Raw genomic sequence first — 9,756 nt, 5'->3', positions numbered from 1 at the left:
AGAATCGTTTTTCGTATACAATGATGTAATATCATTGGATTCAAATTTAATTCCATCCATTACAGTAACCCACTTGTAACCTACTGTACAGCAGAGCGACATACACGACTTACCCGCTTTTTTTATTTGTGTTGAACAAAATGTAAGGACACAAAACTATTATTATTGTATATAGGCACTGACATGGCGTTTATCAGCTAGTTGTCAAATTTGATCAACGGTCGATGTCAGTCCAATATATTATTTTAATCTAATTTTACCATTCCTAGAGGTTACGCGTGTGATATTGATTGTGCAATTTGTCGTAATAAAAGTCATAGAATATTAGTTACAATTGGTGCAAAAAGTTAGCTCAAAATCATTTGGCTTAATATCAATATGGTTACCTTCATATTTTATTTATGATTTTATAGTTTTTCCATATTATAATATGTAAATTATAAATCACTATTACCAATTACCATCTAGTAACTTATGCATAATATAAACATGAGATATTTTTTGTTATTTTATGAAAACAAAACTATGTGCTTGTGCTTAAATGTGATGGAAAATCAGTGAATTTTATTTTCGGCAATTATTCGGTTGGTAGTCTGTCAAAAAGTCAGAAGTTGACAAGTGAGAATATTATTTTATTTTTAGAATAATACAAATATTGACAATACATTAATAAACTATTTGTAATCGTGATACAAACTACTAAAACTTCACCCACATTATTATATCCCATGAGATATATTTGCTAAATATAATATAATATATTTAATCTAAAAAACTAAAAAACTGTTTCATTTCCATTATACATTAATTTTGACCAAAGAGCATATTTTGTATTTTAATACTTAAAAATCCGGTGTTTGATTTTTATATCACTAAATAATCACTCTCTCCGTAATTAATCCTTTGACATCACTTATCGAGGATACTAATTATTAACATACTTCAAGATATTATATTAAATTTTGTTTTTTTATTTTGTAAATGTGTCGAGGAAAGTAATACAAGGATCAAAATGTATAATAATATAATCATATTATAACTATAAATTAATGATATTAATATTATAATCAACACAAGTCACAAGACAAAAGTAACGCAAGTTTAAAATAACTATAGAACATGTATAACAACGCTGTCTAACGATTATAATTATCAGCGGTTACGAGATCTTCGTGCACTCATAATGGTTCTAAAAGCTACCAATAGATGCCATTACCATTATCACCCATACTCGAAAGTCGAAAGTTTCGATCGAATAATATCTTCAATCGTGGTTGGACTATTACTTATTACTTAATTTTTTATATGTATAAATACAATTTAATATAGATTTTATGAAGGAAGTTTTATTTTAAAAGTATTATATTTTAACAATTATATGTTACATTGTTATACGAGTTTAGACTACTTAGTGCTTAGTTTAGTTTTTTTGGCTTTTATTTTTTCTCACATACAAAATACATTTTGGAATGTAAATAAAATGTTATTATATTTTTGGTTAATGCATTTGCATGTTCATCACACCCGAGTAATTTTATATTAAATTTATCTGTCCTTAGCTCATCTAATATTAAAAATAATACATTTTTTTTGTATTTTAGTTTTTGCAATAATTGAGCAAATAGCATCTTCGAGCTAAAACTAATAATTATTATTATTAATTAATATACAAATACTGAAATACATAGTATATTAAACCTATGTAAATTGTTTGCGTATTTATATTTAATATAGACGTATTTAATATTTATATATTATTATATATTATTATATTACTTGGTAAATAATTTCTTAAAGTTCTTTAGATGGTACAAGTAAATAACCAATTAGAAGAATTACCATACCCAACACGCAATAAATATTGGACGCCAAATTAGGGAGCTACTAATAATGTGCTTCAATATTTTTTCTCAAAAACGAGATCGGATATATTATAATATATATGTAGGTATATTGTATATATCATTTTTTTAATTTGTATATTATTACTTATTACCATGCATTACTGTAAACAGCAAACATAGTAAACTACTAACGAGTATGATAGTTTTGTTCTGTATTCTGTGTAGGGCTGTGGTTCCCAAACTCTTTTTGGCCTGCGGCGCCCTTTTTTGAAATAAGGGGGTTTACACGGTGCCCCCCTAAAAAATTAAAACTTGCATAACTACATAAATCATAAGACATGAGTTATATTAAGATTTAAGTGTATATTTATCTGTGCATATTAAAGTAATGGGATGGATGATAAAATTCTACGGCAACGTGGAGCCGCTGTAAAGACACTGCGGTGCACAGTTTGGGATCCGCTGGTATATTATATAGGTTTAGGTATCTATATTCTATATTATAATATATTTTATATAGATATTAGATGTTCATTAATACACAGTTAATAATATAAAACTTGTTCGTTTGCAAATCGCTATACTTACTTTATAGTATATACTATTTAGGGTAATTTTTTTTATGAAACAATATATCCAAATCAAATACAAAAGCTTGGATATTATTTTAAAAAACTGATTAAAAATCGTTGTGTTTACTAAAATATTTTTCCTAGCTGATTGAAGATGAACCATTAACCTTGTATTTACTACTTAATTACAGTCGTCAACATAATTGAGGTGGAACTTCAAAATCACTTGAACAGTTGAACGTAGGTAGGTAGGAACTACATATTATCATACCTATATACTTACAACTTACGATTCTATACATAATATTTTTTTTACGCGATTGGTTATGTTAATTATTAAATTACGATGTCTACGCTGTCATATACATTATACATATACATATACTTTGTTACAAAACCACGGGCGTACAAATTTATACAAATATACCTACGCGTTTCCATAGTCTCCAACACTTAGCAACATGCAAAAGTACAAACACCGCGATTATTTTTGTACTTTCACGGCATCAAACGAACACAAGAAAATAGTATTTATAAATTATAATATTCAAGTATAATATAAACAAGTTGAAGGACGGGAAACGCCCATAACGATCGGTGCTGCAGTGCGCCAATTTTTCTCTAATAGGCAGCTGTTTAAAAGTAAACTATTATCTACAAAAATCGCGAATCTACGAACGCACCCTACTGTCGCAATATTATAAAGAGTGATAGTTATTGACTATTATTGTTATTTTGATTATTCCGATGATAATAATATAATATTCTAATTTATTGTTACTTGTTACCTACCTATCCGAATAATTTTGCGTGTACGATTACTATAATTTAATAAGACGTCATAATATACTCGCCAAACCACAATTCTCAAACGCCAATAAAGTTTTTTCTTTGAGTATTTGATATCATCACCGTCGGGATTATTATACACGGTGGACATAAGTAAAATAATATAAAAGTATACAACTGCTCAAGGCCTAACCTTTACCTATATACATTTGAAACACATTTGTGTCATCATTATTACCTATATGTACGCGTTGCAGCACGTCGACGTCGTGTCGTTTTGAAAATTTCATGGCATGCGAGAATAACTGTATTAATATGTATATATATATATGGAAATAATAATATTCAAATCCGACATATTTTATTAGACTGCAACCGGAGTAATTGTTTTTTTCCAACCAAAACAACATGGCGGCGGAGGGCTCGAAAAAATATTGTTTCGATTTCATCAACCTACGTTGTGGTGTCAAAATTATAGCCATACTGAACATAGTAAGTATGCATAGGTAATAATGTAATATTGTATAGTAATAATAAAATATGAATTGATATAATACCTATAATTAGTGCGAGGATTTGTATGCATTTGCATTTTGCATATATTTTATTACTGCATGATATGCTAAGTAAGCCCAAAATATATTTCATGACATAACGATTTAAAAAATGAAACTTTGTTGTGCATATTTTTGCATATTTCGTCATTTTTCTATTTTAAGGGCTTATTTTACAATTTTAATTGCATATTTCATCTTTTCGTGCATATTTCGATGTTTTTTTTGTTTTTTTGGAAATTTTCTAAATTTGTACTATTTTCAATTATACTCGTAATATAAGAAAAAACAATTATTATATTTTTATAGTTTCGATTGTTTCGATTAATATCAAAATATAGGTAATTACCTACATTTATTTTAGGATACATTTTTGATATAAATTGATTATTTTTTTTATACATAGATTAAAGCTACCTGAAAATAGTGAAAGTGGAAAAAAAATGTTTCTAGTATTGCTCCAAAATTTTTTTTTATAATATATTGTATTAATCAAATGTTCCAAAAATGAAATTTTTTATGCATATTTTTTTTATTTTCCATGCATATTTTAACATTTTAATGCATATATTTATACATATTTAAGATTTTTTAGCGCATATTTGATTGATTTTTAATGCATATAAATCCGCGCTCTACCTATAATAATATAGTTTAATATAAGACATGAGCTGTTGCGCTGTTTACTGTACATAATTGATAATTTAAACACTTAAGTTTACTAAACCAGTAACGCATAATATCATTATATTTAATGACAAAACGAAAATTATCATTATTATTAATATTTACTCGCAATGATTATAGATGACGTATGTAGTATAAACTTATTTCTATAGTGTACCACTCACATGTTTAGCAGTGAATTACAAATAACAAATTAAATATATAAATATTATGAAGTCCAAAGTCAAAGGTGGTTATAGGTAGATATAATAACACAAGATACTTGCACTTGTAGTTAGTAATTGCATACGTCTTGTATAAAACATAGTATTTTTAATTATTAATCACCGAGTAAATCTAGGAATGAAAAGGACAAGAGGTTGTAATAAAATGGACAAAAAATATTAACAATAGCTATTAGCTAGGAAATCTCACCTTGCATGTATGCTTGTAAACAAGCTGAGTTCCCTATTTCTAAACGTATATTAATACAAGGCGATGAGCTATTAATAATTTCATGAACCTACTAATTAAAAATAATTTGGTAACCTTAATATTTTGATAAAAATGTTTTTAATATTGCCTAGTATTAAATATTTAATTCAATATTTCTTAATAATAACTATTAATTAATACAACCAATCTCACTTGATGTTTTTAAAATTATGTATTCATGAAATGCACTATGATATTATTATAATTATTTTTTAAACATTATTTAATTAGTTTTATTTGTCATATAAATATTATAATATTATAAAAAATAATTTATAATAGTTTTTAAATAATCATTTAAATAGGCGCTTGAATATATCGTTTATTATTTTTATAATAAATATAAATACTTATAAAATACTTAATACATACTTTCATATTTAAATAATAACATATAAACCATTAAAATTATAGGAACTTATATTATATTGTATCATTTTTCGCCGAGTGGTTAACTGGTAACAAACATAATATTATAATAGGTAGGTAGGTACAACATTAAAATTGTTCAGCACCGTCACATAATCGAAATACATACAAACTATGTTGAGCCCGAAATCAACCTAAAAGTTTTTGAGATATGATAAAATATGCATACATAATATATTATGTTATAATTGAGATATCTTTTTAGTGATCATTGAAATTTTGATTATTGTAATACCGTAATAAAATTAAAACTATTTGTGTGTACTACTGTGTACCTACAGTAAACGGCTATTTAGTGTTATTACTTAGGTTAGCTTTACCTAACCTGTTATCACTTACTACCGTGATTATAGAACCAGTGGCGTAATTAGGAATTTTGTTTGGAAGGGTGAATTATATGTTTTTAGCAAAATCTGTAAGCCTCATACAGTAACCTATCCTACCAAATATAAAATGCACACAGTAAAATAAAAATATTGAGAGGGATCTATCCCCAAATTCCCCCTTGATTACGCCCCTAGCTGTATAGTACCTAATATTTAGATTTTTAATATGGTGTACTGTGCCGTTAAATATTATGAGACATTATTATTAATGTAATTCTGTTTATTCCAATAACAGATATTAATTTACACTTAAAATGAATTTTGATATATTTAAAAAAAAGTGGGCGAGTGGGTATCACTCTGAGAGACAATCATCTTAGTCAAGTGGGTTTTTAAAATTCTAAAATGTCAACATTTAAAGTGGAAGAAAGTTTAAATGGAGTCAATGGAGATGATTAGTGGGACTTAGCACGGGTGAATGAAAGTTCATACATAAAACATAGTAGGTAAAACAAATCCATAGTACCTACTACACTATACAGTATTATACATTATATTATATATTTATTAATTATAATAAAATATTTTATTTTATTGATATCTCATTGTATTATTTCAGTGTGTTATGTTCTTAGCCATCATATTGAATATATTTTTTTTGGTAATTATACTCGGAATAAAGGCTCGTTTATTTTCCTCAAGTAAGTTACATGATAAATTTTTACGTCCGGGGTTAGTCAATATTAAACATAGATGTAGGTATCAAAGATACAATTGTATATTGCATTTTGTATCATGATACCTATATGATTTTTAAGTATCAAGTACCTATGTATCATGTATAATCATTCATCACTATAAGGAACGGATTTGAATTCAAATTGCATTTTTTTTTCTGAATGTCGGAAACAATGCTTTCCAAACGCAAAGTTCATTTCATACATCAAAGGAATTAAAAAATGTAGCTTTTATCTTGCATTTTTGAGACTAATACATTTTAGGGAATTTTTTAACACTTTTTGTCCATTTTTATGTTTTTGTGTAATTTTTATTTTTAAATGGATAAAATTCGATAAAAATGTAATTAATATTCATTCTAAAAAAATAAAAACAAATATTTATTATGTTTTAACTGATCAGATAAATGTAACGCCAAACGAAATTATTTTTGATATGTGTAGACACTAAGGTATACATGTAAATAACATACATGCAATTAGGTAAAGATAAGATAAGTTATTTATCTAGCTTTAATCACGAATTAAGATACTATAGACTGGAAACGAATGTCTAAACAGCGGCCCAGTTTTGCTATGAACATTTTTTGGTGCGGGAAATTAATAACGGACTGTGCTGTACGCTGGTGGTAAATATCATAAGCTACTAATGTAGTAATGTGTTTTCATTTTCGATGGTATAATATAAATTATCTCTAAATGTTAACATGGACCACAAACCACTAACAAAAATAATATTATATTGATTGTTGTTGAAAATTAAATTAATATTATTATAATTATATATTTTATAGAATATTTATATACAAAAAATTATAAATACAGCGACAGATTATAATTCATTATATGTATTTCAATTATATTAATTATACTAATCATAATATGCCTATGTATAATATAATATAAATTATAATAAGTAGGTAGATATTAAATGCCTATTGTCTATGGATCACAGCACACACAATAGTTGTTCATGGTATCCAACACTAGAGTTCAACACCGTCTGTTAATTTACCTCACCCCCGCCATAAAATGTTTCGTAACAAAAACTGGCCGTACTTCTGTAAACCGATAACTATTTCGTTTTCAGTCCATTGTATCATAGATAGTTCGTGCTTTAACCTCCTATCTAAATTGTATATTCATTTTTGGAAATAATTTTCAGGGTAAAAAGAAAAGATAGGTAATAAAAATAAAAATGATACGCATATCTCAGAATAAGAATTGATATAAATAGCTATAATCAAACAAATTTTTTCAATATTAAACATAATTTTAAGAGTATTTAAAAAAAAATTTGTTTTGATGCATTAAGTCGTATTTTTTAAGGCAATTTCTTGTTTTTTTGAGTATTTAAATCCATTCCCTAATCATCAAACACACATACAAAATAATAAACTTTATTTTTATATTTTTATAAAATATTTAATTTTGTCATTGATTAGGTACCTATAATAATGATATGTACTTAGATAATGAAATAGAAGAGACCACAACCAATAGAATAAATACTATACATGATTTATGTGGTTCATTAATTTTGCAAATTATTCTTCTTTACTCCAACATTTGTTTGAAGAAATCAATACATGAAGTAAGTTAAAAAATATCAAAGTAAAACAATGTAAAAAAAAATTATTTACACACATTTATGAAGTTTCAATACAATTAAAATTGATTGGTGTTAGGCCAATAAAAAATAATTAGTTTGTCCTCAGCTTTCTTAATATCTATACTTATACTTATTATGTAAATATGCGTCCTAATCGTATTTGCAAACAAAAAGTAAATGAAGTTGGCCGTTGCCATTTACCTCCAAAAACGAGATACAATTTCCTAAAACAGCATCTCGTTTTTGGAGGAAAATGGAACCACCCATCAAATTGTATTCAGCAGTTTTTACGAAACCCTAATTAATATGTAATATTTAAAATTATTATGTCATTTTTAACTAATAGACGATGATTTACGCAGATACATATTATACGGATAAACTAATATTTTATTTAAAAACCACTTATTTCATAAAATTAGCACAATTATTATGTGGATAAATTAATACTATAATAATATGAACCTTATAATTTATATATCATGGACTTGCCTACCTCTACAAAAATCGTTGTAACTAACCGTGAAAACTTAAATTTCCTTTTTAGCAAAATGTTCAAAATATCAAACATTGGTTATTGATGTATTTAATGGTTTTAATACATACATTCATTTACTACATTAGTGCAGCATTTGTATCTGATGACCCACTGATGTTCTTGTGTATTGGACTCATCTCTAGTCGTATGTATCAACATTTAATGTTTTACGAGAAACCATTAACCCAATCGTCTCATAATATTACTAATGCTTATCGCTTATTTTCAGTGATAATTTTATTAATGCTGTACGTTGTAAAACTTTTTTACCATGATGAACTCAAACACTTGGCCCTAGGCAATACTACAGATGACAATAATGTTACTCCATCACAGTCCACATGAATATACAGAACGATCATGGATCGACAATGGAACTGAAAAATGAATTCCAAATACCTCCAGACCTTCCTACCTTCCAGACATTGTGCTACAGACATGCCCAATATCTAATAATATTATATTGGTTATTTTTACAAAATGTCACAAAATATTTTTAACAAAAAGCCAAAGTTTATTTATCACATTAACAACGGGACTATTTAAATTAGTGGTGTTAAATTAAAAAAAATTGTATAAAAATAATCATATAGGTATTTTGGAACAGTTCACATTTTCTTCGTTTTTATATAGGTTCAAATAATACTTTTATACTATTATGCTGATAAATAAGTTATAATATTTACAAGTCGTAACTTATACTAAGTAGGTATACTATATTATATCACAACAAAAACCCTTCGTAAACTTCATGTAAAAATGGCTAGGTAAGTAAAAAAAAAAAATATTAGATCCTTAAGCACTATAAAGATGTGATATCATGAATTAATGCTAAGTATATTGAATTTAAGTAAACGTATTTTGTTTCAATAATTTATTTACTTGGCGAGGAATTATTTCTTAAACGAAACAAAGTGTGATGAACAAAATAATTAAATGGCTAGTGCCATATTTCCCAGTAAACACTTTAAGCTAGTGCTTTGGGCGGCAAATTATTTTTAATATTACATTATTTACATTTTTATTATATGTTACTAGAACTGAAAGAAATGCAACTAATTATAAAATGTTTTTAGACCAACGAGATTGTGGTAATTTTTAATTTCAAATTCGTAGATATTATCATCTTATAATAGCATTGGTGCGTTAAGTATTTATGATTATTTTAATAATATTATTATTCAAAATTTTTTT

At 26.3% G+C, this 9,756-nt stretch overlaps 1 protein-coding gene across 1 annotated transcript; it reads left to right on the top strand.

Annotated features, from left to right (window-relative positions):
- Positions 1-3,067: 3,067 nt before the first annotated feature.
- Positions 3,068-9,756, top strand: LOC107168367 (uncharacterized). Its single transcript, XM_015517754.2, has 6 exons — positions 3,068-3,512; positions 3,574-3,697; positions 6,295-6,376; positions 7,858-8,006; positions 8,572-8,707; positions 8,792-9,756. The coding sequence occupies exons 2-6, from the start codon at positions 3,614-3,616 to the stop codon at positions 8,905-8,907; spliced, it is 567 nt and encodes a 188-aa protein (XP_015373240.1). The 5' UTR covers positions 3,068-3,512; positions 3,574-3,613; the 3' UTR covers positions 8,908-9,756.

Source organism: Diuraphis noxia, unplaced genomic scaffold (assembly GCF_037042655.1).
Source record: "Diuraphis noxia isolate RWA-SAM2 unplaced genomic scaffold, SU_Dnox_SAM2 contig0002, whole genome shotgun sequence".
In the NCBI taxonomy this organism is placed as follows: Eukaryota; Metazoa; Arthropoda; class Insecta; order Hemiptera; family Aphididae; genus Diuraphis; species Diuraphis noxia.
This window is presented reverse-complemented; position numbering and strand designations above follow the sequence as displayed.

What these genes read in the sequence shown, in the direction of transcription:
- LOC107168367 (XM_015517754.2), top strand. Translation starts at nt 3,614, where the DNA reads ATGGCGGCGGAGGGCTCGAAAAAATATTGTTTCGATTTCATCAACCTA. An exon ending in GGCTCGTTTATTTTCCTCAA is followed by an intron (nt 6,377 to 7,857) that starts GTAAGTTACATG and finishes GTCATTGATTAG; the next exon opens with GTACCTATAATAATGATATG. An exon ending in TATTGGACTCATCTCTAGTC is followed by an intron (nt 8,708 to 8,791) that starts GTATGTATCAAC and finishes GCTTATTTTCAG; the next exon opens with TGATAATTTTATTAATGCTG.